The 19587-nt window shown below is 34.4% G+C and overlaps 2 protein-coding genes across 2 annotated transcripts in view; both read right to left on the bottom strand.

The window, feature by feature from the left end:
* Positions 1-19587, bottom strand: part of Ser (protein serrate) — a 214087-nt gene that overhangs the window by 13839 nt on the left and 180661 nt on the right. Inside the window, 3 exon segments of the mRNA XM_077444705.1 lie at positions 3991-4118; positions 4198-4404; positions 4799-4912. Coding sequence (XP_077300831.1) covers positions 3991-4118; positions 4198-4404; positions 4799-4912 — 449 coding nt within the window.
* LOC143921412 (uncharacterized) overlaps positions 1-19587 on the bottom strand; it is a 193256-nt gene that overhangs the window by 153511 nt on the left and 20158 nt on the right. The window lies entirely within an intron of this gene.

Here is a 19587-nt window from a genome sequence, read left to right as displayed (position 1 = left end):
TATGTAGGTATATGGTATTATAAAAATATTATATTTTAAATTCATAGCATCCTTCATAATACCGACAACTCAAATGCACACGTATGTACATACGTATGTAGATATATATTATTGTAGATTTTGAGATGATGAAACAGAAATTCTTTAAATTGAACTGCCATACATATGCACGTAGGTATACACGCGTTCGAACCCCTTCACTTTAAACGTCGATTTAAGTCACTTTTACAAATAAATCATAATATTTTTTAGACCTAAATTATAGTGAGTACGCAATAAATGTAAATTCTATCATCAATGTAAGATTAAATTGATATTTAAGCTGTTAAAAAATATATAGAAAAAAATGGCAAAAGTGGGTGGGTTTCGTTCTACCTCGCGCGTCGAAGTCACCCTGAGGCGACTTGTACTATTGCCGTTGTGCGAGATGGCCATTGACAAATAACGGCTTCATGATCTGCTAATTATGATCCTCCTCCTCCTCGTCGACTGCTATCGCTCTTCGACCATCTCAATATCGTATTGGCCGCCATCGTCCAATTATAAAGTCGGCCGGATCGCATGCCGCTATCTGCACTGCCCATCTGCCATTCCCCCTACTACTACTAACCACTTCTACCACTCATTGTTGAGAGCCAGTCGCCTATAACCGAAGGCGAACACGCTGAAGTCGAAGCCTATGTATGTACATTCATATTATACATAGGTCTTACATTTTCCGCAGCTTGCCCTTGCACAGTGATAACTCCCCACACTAGAGGAAAATGTAGAAAAAAATACTATCATATGTGGCCGAAGCTCCATGTGGAGGATGACTGACCACTGTGCACCGGTTTGTTTGGTACGAGTGTAAACTGTTGGCGGATGGGAACAAGGGGACCGCCGCAGTCGTTCCGATTGTTCGCGGACTCACCATTGGAGCCCAAATTCTGATCTCCACTCCGATAAAGACCAATTGTCCAACAATCATATTGGATTAATGCACTTGTCGAACGAGCGAAACGCTTTGGTGAGCTCGTACGCCGACTGACACGCGCTTTCGAAGTTTACATCGGTAAATGTGAATAATGATGAGTGTAATGCTTGAAGAGGATACGGCTGGGTAATCTTAGGAAGCTTTCGGAATGGGCTGTCAAATATGCATAAAATTTGGCGCAACATGAGGGGAAAAGCTCGACAAAGACCTATTCAGTTATTACAGTTGAAGTTTTGAGTGTATAAATTGAAAAGTTCATTCATAAGGCATGATTAACCCTTTGAGTGCTAACGTCTTTTCTGTTGAAAGTCCGCCACGCTGAAAATTTCGCCAACATTTCCAACTAGAATTATTTTGAAATCCAATAGAAAGCAGGTATACAAATTGCAGCTAATCCAAACAAAGATAACTACCACTGAGGATTTCGAGTTTTGTAAAGGTGTATTTTATATCTTGCAACAATATAAAATAAGCAAAAGAAGTCTATTAATGAATGTATTTTCCAAAACTATTTACATCTTCTTCATTGCTGTTAAACTATAATGCTCACAATCTAAATGCCAAGCCACGATCTTAAATACTCAGCAGCTAAGGATTTCTATCGAGAAATTCTGCTATAGTTATAAATTCAGAAATTCAGTTGTAAACCAGTCTTTATAAGCGTTGGCAAATGAATGACACGGATTACAAGACCAATGCATTTGTTTTCAATGCTAACTGGAAAGGCTTAGCAGGTAGTATTCTTGTTTACTTTGTACATGCTCAAAATACAACGCCTATCGGCGTTTTTCAGGCCTATGGACTTGTTGGCAAAACGCCGATTGGCATTGGTCAGTATTCAAAGAGTTAAAAAAGCTTTGACTTATTTATTTAAAAGTATTCGTCTTTATATAGTGAGATTTTATTTGATGATCTAAAAAAGTTTATACTACAATTTAAGGTACAAACATCTGGACCAGAACATGAAGGAAATCTAACTTTGAGGGGTGGATTTTCACGCCATATGGAGTCAACTAGAGAAGGACACTTTTCGAGACGGTTACAGTGCACATGAATGTATGTACATATGTATATGCAAACATTTGGATGGGTAGTTTAATATGAGGGGGAGGGTCCGATATCCGCTAAGAATCAAATAACGAGATCGTGCTCGGTAACGATTCGTTTCGGTTTCGGAACGGTGCAAAATGGCCGCGCCTATGTGCAGAATTCAGCGATTGTAAATCACGGGGTCGGACATCCAATAGCGACCGATGGGTGGGCCCACCTAGCCCGACTTAATTGCGGATAATCGGTTCTAATGGCGATTGCCCCAACGGTCGTAAATATAATAGGTCATGGCTGCTTTGCCAGGGGTCTGCAAATCGACTTCCAATTCCCACAAGACCTCGTAACGAGAATAGTATTTTCGTTTGCGAAACGAGCTCGTCGGCCCCTAGTTAGTGGTGGTGGTGGTGGTGGAGGTAGTTCTCGTTGCTCTCGAATGAAGCTGCTTCGCATAAATCATTAGCGATTTATTCGATCGTTAAGGCGCAATTTCGACGTCGTGATTTTTGCAACGTCTACGAAGAAGGACCTTCAGATGGTAGAGGTAGGTCCTTCTCGAGCGCAACTCATCAAAAGATTGAAAAAAACAATTCTTAGTTGTACCTATACCTACCTAAATATGTGGCTTTCGATTAGTATTAATATAATACTGGTTATTGGAAACAATGATTAGAAATAAGGAACTCGTAGGATTATATATATATATATAATTTTATACATGTAGGTTAGGTACCTACATATAATTTTGAGATCAATAAATAGATTCATATAAGATTTATAATATTGAAGAATTCCGACAGTCTTTTAAGTTAGTTATACAACTTATCGAGACGATTTATCGCTCGAATCTCTTTTAAAGACTGATTACGCGGAGCAACAAAAAAATCACGATTTTTTACTTACCAGAGTGGAGACTAAGCAATCTTTATTTAAGTTTAACCTACTAACAATGATTTTTGGTTTTTGTAGGTTTTAACTCAAAATCCAGTATTGATCTGCCAAAATTGAGTATGGAATCAATAATAAGATATTTTCTTTATAGATTTTGATTTTTTATTGCTTTAAAATACGTATAATTAATTATCTAGCGAATTTCAAAAGTTTGACTTTAAATAGATATATGTAGATATATTTTTTTACACATTACACATTAAAAATCTGGAAAAATTGCGCATTTTTTTAAACGCTCATATCTCATAAACGAGAAGAAACCAACAAAAAACATTGTCGTATTTGAATTCAATGGGTCAAGTTTATTAACGATTGATAAGTCTCCGCTCCAGTAATTTTTTGTTGCTCAATGCTAGTCGTTTAATCAGTTGAGGAAATGATTTATTATAAATTTATCTAATAAAAACGAGTCAATTTTTTTTACCGATTACTAAATATAAATACTAGGAGAACCGAGTTGTCAGATTTCACTTTTTTTTTTTAACATTTCAGATGGTTTTATTCTTGTCATTTGAGATTCAGTCAGACAAGAAGTTACCGCAGGTCACTTTCTGATCCGTTGGCCGTAATTTGGTAACCCTCGGTTTTAGGAATAAAAGCGTAATTCTATAAGTATATAATTATGATTCTTCGGCGTTAAGCAATTGTTTGCAGGTGGGAAGGTTGTTGGTTCAAATAACGGCCGGGATCGAAAAATGTATTCGATTTTCTAAATGACAACGAGTACGTCTGCTAACAAGATCTGGATTGTTATTGAATCCAGAACGGCCGTCTCTTATTAACAGAATTTTCCAATTTATCTAACTTAACTATTGTGATGGTTCAACTATGTAGTTTGAATTAGCCAATCGTTGCAAGCATTGTCGTTTGTTATGAATATTGAACCTGATATGGCATTATGGCATAAATGATACTACCAAGAAATGAATATCTTAACTAAAACGAATGCTTGATGATTTGAAACACCTTCAGAATATATTCAAGATTAAAGTTGAAATAAAAAAAATACGACTTACTTCACACTGATATCCAGTATATCCAACAGGACATATGCAGCGATAAGTGTTGACTTGGTCGACACACTCTCCACCATTCACGCAAGGATTCGAAGCACAGTCGTCAATGTCCACATCGCAGTCTTTTCCTAAAGAAAAACCAATTTTTAGAACAATAATCATTTTACAATAGATATTATCGATCTTAAATAAAAAAAAAATACAGACCTGTGTATCCAGGTTGGCAAGCACAGTGATAATTATCGACTAGGTCTATGCAAGTTGCACCATGCTGACACTGACCGATGCAATCATTGATATTTACATCACAATGCTGACCAGTCCATCCTCCTTTGCAACGGCAATGGTAACTTCCAGCCACATTCACGCAAGAACCTGCATTGATGCAAGGCTCTGAAGCACACTCGTCCACGTCTGAAAAAATATAATAAATTCCGGTTTCAGTCGGCGACTTTTCGTCACATTTACAAGTTGATCAGTCGCGTGACGTTTCGATTGACTGATGATAACACGTTCGAAGGTTTCACTTTATGAGCGCCTTTTGCCAGTTTTATTGTCGCTTTATAATATACGAGTTTTATGTATGAAATTTCAGTTTTTTCGCGGCCACCAACAGTCGCCGTTGTCATCACCTCATCGAATATGCAATAGTTATTGCCGTATTCGGATGTGGTGGTTGTTGAGGAGATGCCGAGTCGTATTTTACGTGAGCGGAACCGGAGGATCGTTTCCAGGTCGTTAAATTGCCGTTATCGTGTCGTCGGTGCGAAATATTTAAATGTATGTATGTGGATGTGTTTGTAGTTACCTAATTGGCAAAGCTCTCCTTTCCATGCCGGAGGACAAGAACATCGAAAGCCGTTGATCTGATCCACGCAGGTTCCACCATTTTGACATGGCGCCGATGCACATTCGTCAATATCTGAAATAAGAATGATAATCGATGAATTATACTGTCTAATAACATGTGGAATGAGGAGAATAGAAAACACACGGCTGATGTATGACTATAATAGCCAGACAAATAAACACAATACGAGAGAAAGGACACAAAGATAGGTGCATATATGAACAGTGGCGGACTGGGACTGAAATCAGTGCATGCCAGGAGTCAAAGGGGGCCCCACCCAGGGTTAAAATAATTTGTCCCCCCCCCCCCCATATAACAAAATTTTCTTCTTTCCATCACGCTAATAATCAAGGGAAATTTTTTTTTTTTCAAAATTGGGAATAAACAAATTTAGGTACAAGAAAAATGGCAAAAGCAAAATAGATCCATAAATTATATTGTATATTTCGTTTTAACCCTTGTCCTAGGTAAATATAATGCATCATAAAAGAATGCGGCATAAAAGCGGCTTTTACTTTCGGTAGAAAACAATCAGGGACGTCATTTCAGCTTTTTCTTTGGGGGGCAGGGCAGGCAAAGATTAGTCAAATTGAATTTTTTTTTAAAAAATCTTTTTTATATCGGAATAAAAATGGAAAATATTTTTTACCTTATTGAGTTATAAAATATGAAAAAAATAAGCTTATTTTTGAAAAAGTAATTATAAAAAAATATTATGTAAGAAGAGAAAAAAGCGCCGCAGGCGAAAATTTTTTCCACAAATCTTTACATAGTCAACATTAATCGACCATCAAACTGATTCTCCAAAAAACTATCAACTAACTTAATTTCTACCGACTGTCTTGTCACTTTATCTATGTACATATGTACGTAATAACATTAGATAAAGTTTTGTTTTTTTTTTTTTTCAAAGCACATAGCAGCGATTATTTTATTAGTTACCCAAAAGTAACACATAAGAAATACACGTAGCATTCATAGATCCATAGTATCTCATTAATCATTAAATTCATAATATTTTCTAAATTCACACTATTCCTTAATTTAGGCGAGTGCCCCCCTATGGCCCCCCCAAATTACGTCCCTGAAAAAAATGCATAATATTATCAATTAATGTTAATCGAAAATCGGGATTTTGGGGAGGGGGCCCCTATCCTATATTTCTATTTACATGGATGTGTCTAGATTAGGAATAGATTTTATATTCGGAAACTGTTTAAAATTGTGTATTTAAATCTTACTATATCATCGAAGTATAATCAAATATTATTTTGAAAGTATGAAGTAACTTTAAATCGCTGGTTTATGATGAATCATCCTATCAAAATTGTTTTAAGCAATTCAGTTTATATTATTCACGAAAATTTGTTTATTCCCATTTTTATTTCAGTAGTTAGTTGTTACATAGGTATTGGTATATACATAATCTTGAGGTTGGAATAGGCCCGGCAAAAGGGCCCACGCAAATGTTGAAACTTACATTTCAAGCCTAATAAAAAAAAGTTAACCGATCCTTGGGCTGTTAAAGCAGGTATTAGTTATTTGTGTATATCGTAAGAAATTTGTTTTGTTGAAATACCCAAACTTTAGGTCCTAAAGTTGCAATATCTTATACATTTTTACACACGTGAAATAGTTAAAAAGTTATTTAATTTTACTGAGGGCCCATATTTTCTAACAGATAGTGGGGCCCACATGCCATCGGGCATGTTCGCTTGTATGGCCAGTCCGCCACTGTATATGAAGTTAAGACAATGTAAACCCTTTCAAAACATCATTAGTGGTTCTAAATTGAAAACTATAGAATTAAAAAGCGAGCAAACAAACTTGTATGGTACTTCAAATCTTCCAAGTCTTTCCAAAAATGTATAGCAAATTTGGTCGATTTAAATTGAGAACGGTATATTTACAAAGCGGAGAAACGAATAGAGAATAAGATTGCTTTAGATATCAAAGTTTTATCTTTTAGGTTTCATTTTTTAAACTAGCTAGATTGCAGTAGGAAGTGGGTAATAATAGTAATCGACATTTCAAGTTGTGTATATCTTTTTGGCCGAGGATTGGGTCGTGACGGCTAATAACTAGTAGCGTTACTTTACTTCAAAGTATCCAATATTGAATGTCGACGCTTCTTATGCCAACATTTTAAAAATGTTAGTGAAGAAGACTTTGGTATAAGTGTCGGAGGACATGTAAATTCAGCGTACGTTCTTGTTAATGGGTTCTGGAGTTCTTTTTGTTAGGAAACTGATTTTTGTGTAATCACACGTGCAATTTTCGATGGGTTGGTCCAGCACTTGTCACAGTTGTTTCCCAAGAATCTATGCAATAGGAAATCGGTGGGATTGTTTCGGAACAGTCACGCGGTCAAGAGGATGACGCTCGAAAAGTCGAGGATGTGAAAAACGACTTGCGTCATTTATCGAGAACTGTCTGGGTAACGAGCGTAACGTTTCAGTGTATAATTTGTATCAAATATAATTTGACGCCCATATAAAGCGATAGATACAAATTATTTCCGATGATTTGGGATTCTCACGAGTGCCTCTCAAGGATCATCGGTCCTTCACACATGTAGGTACAACCTACCCCAAAAATAAAAAAAATACCACGAAACCAGATGACCCTATCATTTTATGACAGTGCAAATTTTATTATACAGACATCTTTAAACCAATTGTTGGCAAACGTGAATTGTCTTAAATCAATGATTCCCAAATGAAGAGTCGTTAATGTTGAAAAAGTTGTAACAACCAGTATGGGAAAAAATACGAACAAGTCAAATAACAGCGATGATTGAAACTTGCCAAGAATCATTGATTGATTTCGTACCTTTTGCCAAAGGACAGTTTCCTATAAGTAATCATTTTATGTCAAAAATAATAATAAATTTAAGAAAATGATGAACCATTTAATGAATGACTCATTTTAGCAAAATCCTATATCCTATATTTAAATCTTGTATGCATGTAAATATGTACCTATATAAAAGTATGAACAATGCGTAACTTTTTCTCAAAAACTGGTCTAACGATTTTGCCCAAATAATCATCCCTCCCATTTCTGGGCTAAACATTGCAATGAGACGAGTTTCAACTTTGAGAAAACTCATTTATGGGGTGAATTTATTCAATTCATTCCTCATTTAGTAAAAAATAAGTGCACTGGTAGAGCTATTGCAAACCAGTAGATATGTATGTATGTACATATGTAGGTCATATGTAGGTTCAAGTCTCGGCCAAATATGCTACTGGCGAGGTCTTTAAGTTATTAAAACACAAAAATCTACCGTTTTCTGTTAGAATTTTTCAAATTTTCTAGCTTAATTGTTGTGACGGATCCAATAAATCGGTATCCTCCCCTGTAGTATCCTACAAATTAGAGTTATGAGTATGTAGAATTTTTTAAATCTTATAAAAGCTACCTATATAATGTATTTATCGCAAACTTGCTGTGTATCGAAGAATTTATGGATTGTCCATATACATATGTCTCTATTGTATTGTACGTACTGTTATGCTTGAAATATTGTTAGTACTTATGACAAAAAAATAATCTAAACATACATGTTGCCTTGTAGTAATTCCTTTAATGGCACATATAATGTATGTATGTAAAAATAAAATAATATATAAACTAGCATATAGCCCAGACTATAAATCAAGAAATTATTGTCAATGTATCGTAAATAAATCATATATTTTTTTTATAATTCGAAGCATCAATTAATCTAACAAAGTCTGTGTCAATCACCTGACGATTTCGAAATAAATAAATTAATATAAAATTTGAAAATAAATAATATTTAAATAGTTTTTTTTTAATATGGACAATGTAATATATGTAAATGGACTGCGAAGAGATACGTGAGGTAGAAAAGGCCGGGAACCGCTGTTTTAAGCGTAGCGCATAAATTTAGCGTTGGTGAATTAATCTGCGAAATTAATTAGCATGCATGCTGAAGTGCATTCACGACACTGAAAATCAATTAATAATGCTATGTAGGATTTACGAGCGACGACCGCGCCGAAATGCATTATCGTAAAGGAAATTAATCAATAAAATGGTCTTCGAGCTTCGTCGAGCGATTAATCATCGGACGAAAGGGTTAAAAATTCCCTCGACCGCTCGTCGGTTGTCTTTGTGTCAAAATTCAATGGAAAAAAGGCCCAAGTCCGACTCGCGTCGTATGTAACGAGGCGAAAGACGTAATTTGATGACGATTTAACACCTATGTGTGTACGCAAAGCAGATGCCCTTCAACGGGCACCCAAAACAGGGACTGTCAACTTTCATCCGTGGAAAATACATTTAATTTAAGACCGATTGTTTGAGGGTTTTGTCTCATTTTGTATGGAATTATCTTGATATGCAAATTGGTTTTATAAATCTTTTTTTTGCCAAACTATTGATTAGAAATGACATATCTCTTGAATCTTCGTAATAAAGTAAAGGGTAATAATGAAGAAAATACATCACGGGAAAGCTAAAAAAATTATAGTAAGATCCAGCGACTTTTAGCTAGATTTATTTATTTTTAATTTATACCAGGAAGGCCTAACAGGTAACCCCAATGCGCCTTCCTGGTCAGAAACATTGTACAATTGATACAAGAATTATTAGTATTCCACAAAGTAAATACATATCATATATAGTCAAATTTGTAAATTTATAGCAGTTCATACAATTCAGCCAAATTCTAAATTGGTGAAAACTCGAGATTGGCTAGAAAATGGGTAAGGTTGCCAATTTGTTGGAACCGTTTCATTGAAAATCAGATAAATTGGAAAACTCTGATAGGAAACGATCGACCTAGAGTCACAAATCCAAGGTCTGGCCAATAGAAACTAGTAGGATTTGAACCCGTGACCACTTTCTTCAAAACATTATAAACTAGCCACTAGTCTATTCTTCTGGATAAAATCAGAAAAATTTTGACGGTTCATTTTTATTGTATATGTATGTACTTAAAATCATCTATTATTAGTTTAACTGGATGTTGTACTGTCTTTTTGAATAATACATTATAAATCGAAACAAAATAAACATGAATATTGACAGTTTTGTATTCATTGTTGCCTTTAAAAGTCCATTCAGCAGTTGAGTTAAAGTAATGCTATTTTGAAACATCTTAATGTTAAGTTTTAAGAATATTTACCATAATTCATTGAATTGAGTATTAAGTAGAAACAAAGAAGCATATAACGTAGATAAAGCCATCTATTGTCGTGTGATTGAATGAAGCGATTTTACAACGTATGTAATATATAATAAGAGCGTTTATTCCTTTGAAGTAAATAAAAGAAAAAAATATCAATCGCTACAAATATACGCAGTTGGTGAGCAATGCTCACTTTGACGCAGACGTCTCCTTATTAATTTGAAGACAACAAAAAAAAAACCGAGAATATTTCAGCTTCAGAAGCCGAAATCGGCCATTGTGGTCTGATGATTTGTGCGTGGTCATTGTTTGTAATTGATAATTGGTTTGGCTACCTGCGAGCTGCTATTCAAATACACCGTGACCGCCCATATTATTCTTGTACATCCAGTAAGGATTCCGACGCTTTTTTTTTTTGGATTTTGTTTATAATTTCACACCGAAATCCCTACAAAGGTATGGCCGAGATGTTCCAGTCATTATAATGTACGCTCGAGTAAGTTAGCACTTCCATTAGAAGTGGGTACACAGGAATCTTCAGTAGTGTTCGTTTGATCAATATGAGGAAGGTAGGCGGTATCACTTATAGTGCGAGAAGTTCGTGTTCGATTCCGACATTAATAACCGCATACATCACACAACCTTAACAGTTTACAAGACATTGGGATATTGCCGTTGAAACATTGACCGCAAAGCATCCGCGTCTGAGAAAGCTCGTATCGTAGAATTCTATGCAACTCAAACTTTCAAAGTTGCCTACCGTTTCAAATGAAAATATCCTTATAGTGTGAGGTACACAAGACAAGTTATCAATATACACCTGGAAATAAGGAAGAATAGTGTTGGAGTACTGTTTGCATTGAGAATTCGCATTCGTTAGTAATGACGCATGGATGCGAATGTTGCGTAAAGTTCAATGCATTCAGAAATATGATATATGAATAGGGTAGTTGATATAATGTACATGGTTGTGGGACATGTGGCTAGAAATATGAACAAAAGAGGTTCATTAAATGAACCATTTGAGGCAAATGGTACCGAATAGGGTGTGAAAAGTATGCAAGGAAGGGTGGATGGTTCAGTGTTGCTCAGAATAGAGAATAATCATCCGGTAAATTATAATGTTTTTGATACTTTTAAAAGATTCAATTTGATTAGATAGGAACGTATTTGATTTGAACTTTATCCCATTTACAAAGACGCATACCCACTTCTTGGAAAAGGTGCGCAGAAGCATTGATTCATAGTCGTTTTCGGTATGCGCATCTTTTATGTGGAGTGGGGGTGGGCCTTCGTTAATGAAACGATTTCTACTCGATTTTGAGCAGGATAATGTACATAAAATGCAGTTTTTCATCGTTTTGTTAAAATGATAAGTAAAGGGAGAGTAATTGAATAGCAATAGACCGTTTAATTAGTGTTCAAAGCAAGAGAGTAAAAAAGGATGGTTTTTCTAAGAAATTAACAATAGTGACACTTTTTTTGGGCCGAAAGCAATTGGCTTTAGCCGAAGTATAATGATAAGTATCATAAACATTAATCGATTTAGATATAAATAGTTAAAAGTAAAGCCAGAATCTTTAATATGTTTTATTTTTATGTTAATCGAACATGTACAGTCGCCTTTACAGATCGCTCCAAAGCAACGAGTGTACTAATGTAGACACAATACGATAAATACAATCAATAAAAGTGAACAGACTCGTGTTTATGTCTATGAGGATATGCGTTCCCTCACCATTCATTGTAATGCTCAATAAGGGGAATCGCTCACGAAAATTTTATTAGACACGCTTATCCGCTGGTAAGGAGCGGACCTCTTGACGTGCAGCTCGAATCATCGAGGAAACATAGAGCCGTCTGCAGTTCACCTCATTGGGTAATTAAGTAAGGATTGCAAAAAGAGAAGAGTGACATTTCAATCAACTCCACATAATTCCCCAACAACAAGTATTTTTACAATGCTAATTCATCATACACTGTAACATCTATGGAGAAATTTTTGCATCATTTTATTATACAAAATGGCAAACCTCAAGTCGCTGAATAACTTGAGATTTGCAAGAGAGATTAGAAAGAAGATGCCAATTTACAGGAACGGTTTCAATGAAAATCAGAAAAATTTACAAACTCTGATAGGAAACGATCGACCTGTCATCACAAACCTAAACTTGACCAGCCGATACTAGTGGAATCCAACCGTGACCACTCTGCTCGAAAGCATAATATGTTAACCACTAATCCACACTGCATGTTGATAATCTTGTTTAAAAGTTATAATACTTTACATAAGAAACCTTTTATATAATTTGAAGATCAAAATATGAACCTAACATTATATACGTAGACATAAGCTGTATATATTTATATATATAAAAAAATATTTATCCAATAGTCATTAGAAACATAATAAAAGATAAGGCATTGTAAAAATATCATATGGTATTAGGAAGGTCGTATATTTATTAGCATATTTTTTGCATTAATATTTCGGTATTGATACAGATCGTCCTTTAATCGAATACATACATATATACCACAGCCAAGGTCTTTATAATAGATTTGAAATGGCCTTAAATCAGCTATATTATTTACAAACGCCCTTTACGATACCGATTACAAAAAAAATTGTATACAATAATAAAACCGATTAAATCTCACGTTCGCCATATCCGCGCAATTAATCCATACAGCGCTAAATTAGATTATTATATTTTATATAGGCGTGATAATTAAAAAATACATACATACATATGCATACGATTTATTTATTGTAACGTTGCGGCTATTGTTTATGACGAAATCAATTTATTATGTTAAACAATAAATTCGTTAATAAAATTTGAACCTCATGCGCGCAACTATCTGTATAATGCGAGATTTATGCCTCCGTTGCCTTTGGGGGCTTTTGCGAGCTCGTTTGATTTATGCTCTTTTAAGAACAGTATCGCTATTAAGAGCTCGCAGTATACGCAACGCGAACGTGTGATGTTATTTATATAATATTAAATAATTGTGTCACAACTGTGGTAATTTCTCAACGTTGTGAAAGTCGTGCGCGAAAATTGCGGCTAAAAATTGCAATATTGACACATCAAATAATGTCCATGCAAATAATAATGGTATATGTAGGTACACCATGGTGTATAGATTTAGAACTATGTACATATTGATGTTAAAAAAAAGTGTTTTTTGAAATTTTCAGATTTCATGTTTCGGATATACAATTATGTTTCAGATTTCAATCTAAATTATAATTCTGCCTTAAATAACAGTCTTAGAAGAATATCTTTATTTGAATTAAATGTATATAGCCAGCAGTTTGGCTTAGTGGTAGCGTATATATTTAGCATCACTGAGGTCAAAGGTTCGAGTCCTCGCCACTGCTGGTTAGATTTGGGGGTTTTGTGACTCCAAATCGATCGTTTCTCTATCAGAGTTTGCCAATTTTATCTGATCATTGCTGAAACGGTTCCTGAAAATTGGTATTAGATCTAATCCTGTTGTCACAAAATCTGCCTGTGTATAATTTTTAATAATTATACACAGTAATCTGAAAATCTATAGATATCTCTATCGACATCTCTATAATTTCGTATTTATTGTATGTATAAAAATTGTATACAAAAAAAAATCTAAAAATAATCCATAGATGTCACTATGATTATTATTTCTGATTAATTGTTATATGCTATATATTCTGATTGTTTATGTATGTATTACTGTATTTCTGATTTCTGATTGTTTATGTATTCTGTATTTCGTTAACGTACACCCGTCGCATTGGAGCAAATCTGTAATGGCGAGTGTGTATTGATTTGTGACAATAAAATAAAATATAATATGTATTCTTGAAGTAATGCAACGATGATTAGAATTTCAATCAAAATTATGGTCCCGGCTTAAATTAACGTAAATAAATATATTACTTAAAGCCTCGAGTCGTGTAAGTATGTAATGATATAAAGGCGAAGTTTAAGAAAGAGTGACGCATCTAAATGATCATGTTTACAAATTGAATCATGGATATGATAGGCAATATTGTCATATGTGAAACTACTGCTAGTAATTCTTTACATATATGTATAAAATGTAGATCTAAACAATGTAATTGATTTGATTGATTATTTTAACGAACACATTATGAAGTTTGTGGGCCGTTTCTTATCTCAAAAAATTAATGAGAACCGTGTTTTTATTGCAAATTTTTAAGTTTTCAATTTAAATATAAACGAATATTCCGGTTGAATAAAATTGTTGTTAGTATTTATGGAAAAATGTACTGGAACATCCTGATTTTCCTAAAATATGCTCTGAAGTCGTTTAAGTCACATTCAAATACGAATCACATATATTGAGGACAAAGAAGATTATTTTCTATTTTATATTTCACGACCTTTGAGGTCACATTTTACGTTTAAATATAATCCAAATTTAACGATGACTATATTTCAATCAAAACGACGATCTTCAATCAAAGTTGGCACGATTTCAATTGCAATGATTTTTACCACATCCAAAGACAGACCGATGGCTTTTACGAATGATTTATGTTGCATTGTGAAGAATTTCAATACTCGAGTGTATTTAGAATGGTGTATTCTAGCATAGGTAGTAGGTAAATCTTGACATTTTGAACTATCGAAAAGTTCCGTTTCGTTCTTATCCTTTTCGAGGACAGTTGAATTATTTGCTTTGCAGTCGGCAAGGACAGGTGGGAGTGTCCATTTTGACGTGCGTTCTCTTGTAAGGAGTCCAGCGCAGGAGTTATGCACCGGCCGACTGCATAAATATGTAATTTCGTGTTTCGCCGTGGAAACTCTCGGATGCATCCGGATGCGTTCTAGATGCACTTAGTAGATGCATCTCGGTCTTGGAAAGATGTTGGGGCGAGCGCGTGATCGAGTGTCCTCATCGTTGGAATACAACACGATGCTGAAGAATTTCGTGCCAAAAATAAATGGACACTATCCATAAGATTTGAATTGTTTAATTTATAACCTAAACGTACTAAAGTTGTGGGTTCAAGTCGAGAATGTATGTATTCTGGGTACTATTTGGTTATTATTCAGATCGTTTTTGTTTAAGTTTTCTGATTGTATCAGATGTTTCAATATTATAATATTCATTTGGTCAACGATTTAGGTCACTTATTATGATAAATGGTAAGTAAATAAAATAAAAGATTATTAAACAAACGGCTAGTTATAAGTAATGATTGGTCAGTATTTTAATTAAAGTGTCAAGCAGTTGGTTCGAAATTTGTGATATGAAGTTCTATTGTGCCATTATGCATAATGAAATGATTCAAAGCCAAACAAACATACGTAATTAATTTCATATTTGAATAGAGAAGATATATTTGGATAGAAAAGTATCGCCATGAACTAAAATGGGAAAATAATAGGCAAAAACTTTTTGATAGTTATTTTTTGACCTCTCGGCGGTTTGACTTTGAACAGTTTTAGTGCATCGTTTTCAAATATTCAAAGGCTTCCAGAACACGTCTACACAAGGGAAAATGCATTCGCGTGCCACGTTTTGAGAACGGCTGAACCAGAAACGCATAGATTGTGGGAAACGCGAAACACACAACCCAGAGATCGGCGGGATAACGTCAACAACTTTTCAGGTGATCTTAATATACGTAAAGCAACTCTTGTATCATGAAATTTACGAGCCGCACTGTTAAATTGACATCATATACAAGAACCCGAGAACAACACGGAATTAATCATATACGCTTAGTACCATTACGATACTTCAAACCGAATCAATGCCTATTTTTTCCCCTTAATAAGTGACCACATTGCACTCGTTAAATCAGTTTATTTCACCTATTAAATCTACATAGATATTGTTCGTGTACCGGGAGAGGTTTACGACCTCGTATACTCGTTGTACGTACATTATGTGCAAAGATTGCGCGCACACGGTTACTGCAAAAACCTCGTAAAACAGCGAAACGAGCACACGGAATATAAATCACTTCTGGGTAAGGGGAAGATACAACGCGGACAATCCTAGAAAATGTATGCAATATTAAACGATCACGATGTTTTTCAATTTTTCATAGCCGGGAAAGAACCGAGCCGGTTTCCAATGCATAGTAAACAGTGTCGGGTGAGGATCGCCGTGGTGTCTGTAAAATTGCAGTACGCATTTTCCAGTTGAAAGTACACGGATATATGAAGGTATTGGAATTGAGGAAAGGTTGAGTGAAAATTTGACGTGTTAGGAGTGATTCATGTTGAGAAAATGGTTACCAATTACAATTTTACAATTACTTTTTTTTTGGTTCAGAGACGAGATATGACTTTTCTTATAGATCTATGCCCAGTGAACGCGAATCTGGTAATATAAAATGTTGATTGGCTCGAGATTCGGAGATATATGTGTTTTTTAAATCGCGCGATTTTTCTATATCTTGGTGTTGTTCGGTCGATGTCTCAAAATCTGTCAATTTTTTGTTCAAAATGAATATTGGAATCTATATTCGGGTATTTTATCTTTCATTTGTAGTACTTTTCAGCTTTCAAATCTCTCTAAGTAGTCGTCCAGTTCAAATCAAAAGCCAAAAGTACGTATTTTCATTTGGGTTTTTTTCCCACTGTTACATATTTCAATACAATTTTATATTGAAATATGTTTATTGGGATAGTTTTCTGGCCACACTATTTTTTGTTTTCGTTTAAAAGGGTTAATTGAAAGTGTGCTGAATTTTAAATCGGTAAAATTTCGAGCTAAAAGCTCGTACTAGTATTTACATGAATCTGAATCGAATTAATAGGGATAATATATTAAATTGTCTTTATATGAGAATTAAATAAAATTCCACTTAGAAAAATCATATTTCGACTATTCTTGTGGATTAATAACAAAAATTCTATTGATAACTGGCTTACCTCGATGAAATAAACGATTTTTTTTTTATTAATAAAAATGGTAGAGTAAACTTACGTTTAAAACTTTTCTTTGTTAAGTGAATGTATGGCATGAATTAAAAGTTACGGTGGTAAAGCTTTAAAAGTAGTTCAGTAATATACATACAATGTATATTTATATCTAATTCGTATATTCAATTAAAAATGATCAATAATCCAAGAATCGACCTTTCGAACTGATGCAGTATTCACATAGATCAATTTGACAGTACGTACATTACATTGGTATAAACGCTTCCACAAGCCATTACTATACAAAATGGACAATTACAAACGTCGGCACGAGCGGTCATAGCAACAACAGCAACAATCAATTGTATCTTCATTTGAAGAAGAAGAAGCAAGCACGCCGTTAAACGATGTATTGTTAGCAATCTACAAGAACAAACCTCCATATCGACGGACACATAATATTACTGGGTACAAGAGCGGCCAGCTTCCGCGGTACGTATCGCTCATGTTCTGCATAAACAGTGTCTTCGCCTTTAACATGTAATAACCCAGTATGGATAAAAGCAATTAAAGGCGAACCCGATCGCGATGTGTAGAGGAGGAGGGCCTCAAAGTCGTCGTGCGAGAATCTCGCTAAATTAAAGCCGAGGCGAGATTGCGCGTTCATTAAAACCGACCGAACGCAACAATGCGCTTTTAAATAATTCATTCAATTTGAGAGAATGCAACGAGGAATGTGTGGCGGCGAAGGGAGGACGAGTGTTGAAAGGACGAAGCGAAAAAATTGCACGAGAATGTTTCGCGAACGAGTGTAAACGTGGACCGGCCAAGTGCTCGTCGATTCATCATACATTCATTATACCTACATACATTTTTATTCTAAAAATAATTTATAATACAACCATATACTATATACTAACTTGAAAAAACTGCATGCCATAAATAATATTCCGTTTGTTACAGACATTACTAACAAACTAACCAGTAGATTATATGACAGAATCACTAATAACCACACTAACACACTTGTTAAGATCTAAGTCTCGGTGAATCAACAAAATGTCTATACCCTTCAGGTATAACACACAGATGACCTAAACACAATCTGCTTTAGGTCATCGACTTAAGAGAGTCTTTAATTCATATTATGTATTAGATGTATAATGAGCATTTATAAGAATTGTAAATAAATAGGTTTTTGAGCTCTTTTTCCTATTATGCTGTACATTAACATTAGAATAATATAATACTATGATTACTAACATAATTAAATTAAAATTGTAAAATAGGAAATGATCAGTAGATCGGTAGCTATTAAAATAGATATAAGATGTATTGTGAACATAATTTCGTAATAATAAAAACAATTTAAAAATTAAAATTACTTGTTTGTCACCACGAATATGTACAAGCGATAAATTGCCCAACAAATTATAAAAACAAACACTTGCAAATGTGGAACTAATTGAGCAACGTAATTTAACACAACTTCGTCGGTTTTAAATAAAATTTTAATGACTGATAAATAAAGTCAACAGTCACCAAAATATTTATCATGCGGCTTGGACCTTTATCCATAGCTAAAACTATTATTTTATTTTATTTTATTAATTGAAAAATCAACAGACAGGATGTACATAGATATGTATAAAACAACAAATAGTAAATAAATAATATGTGTAACATCCGAGTCCAATAACTATTATGCCTAACTGTAAAACTTGTATCACAATTTGCGAACCAACCTGCACGATATTCAATCAACATTATAATATCGAATCACATGCTTCCACGCGTTTAGCGTATAATGGTGAAATTTGAATTTTATCGGTTAATTTCGCTCGGCCGCCGAGTTGGCCGCAAGACGTGCGCATTAAAGCCATGTCTAATGAATAAATTCATCGCGTTTCGCAGACATTAGTTATCTGGACTGTTAGGCGACAAATGTCGTGTAGTATGTTCCGTTAGCGAGAGAGAGAGAGGCGGCAAGTGCTCTTGTTCCAGCTTGACAACTAATACGAATTACAAATTTATTTCAGACGACACTTAGTGTCCTGAAAACAGGCGCTTAAATTCAGATTAAATCGGTCGAAGAATATCATTAGCCGAGGCCTGTATTATTCATTGAGAATTAAACTCATATTATGCACCTACGAGTATACACTACCGGTCTTACATACACATGAGTTTGTATTCTAATTTGACGATGGAAATGTTTGAAGCGAGACTTCTTTACGGACGGTTTAGTGAATTGCGTTTGAAACTAAAAACTAAATATGTTTATATATTATTTAGAAATATTCATAATGATTACGTGTTCTTTGTCCTTTGTGGAACTGTTTATAATTCACCGATTCTCAGTGAATTAACTTTTTATGAACCTAAAAATTATTTTAGAGTACGTAAACGAAATCTAGCATTCTTTTCTATTCTCCGATATGCACAGCCATGGGGCTATTTAACCACATAGCTGATGACATTGACATATTTAGTGTGACTCTTGGTCAGTTTATTAGATCTATTCAGAATATTGTTTTTCCTTATTTTTATAAGTGTCTTCTTATTTTATTTATTTATTGAAAAATCAACAGGCCTCAGATGTAGAAATTCACAAAAATAAAGAATAAATATAACAAAATAACATCTGAGCCCAATTATAGATTATTACAAAATACATATATCTAGTACAT

The sequence above is a fragment of the Arctopsyche grandis genome, chromosome 13 (assembly GCF_051622035.1).
Source record: "Arctopsyche grandis isolate Sample6627 chromosome 13, ASM5162203v2, whole genome shotgun sequence".
Lineage (NCBI taxonomy): Eukaryota > Metazoa > Arthropoda > Insecta > Trichoptera > Hydropsychidae > Arctopsyche > Arctopsyche grandis.
The sequence above is the reverse complement of the archived record's forward strand: the minus strand, read 5'-3'. Positions and strand labels throughout refer to the sequence as shown.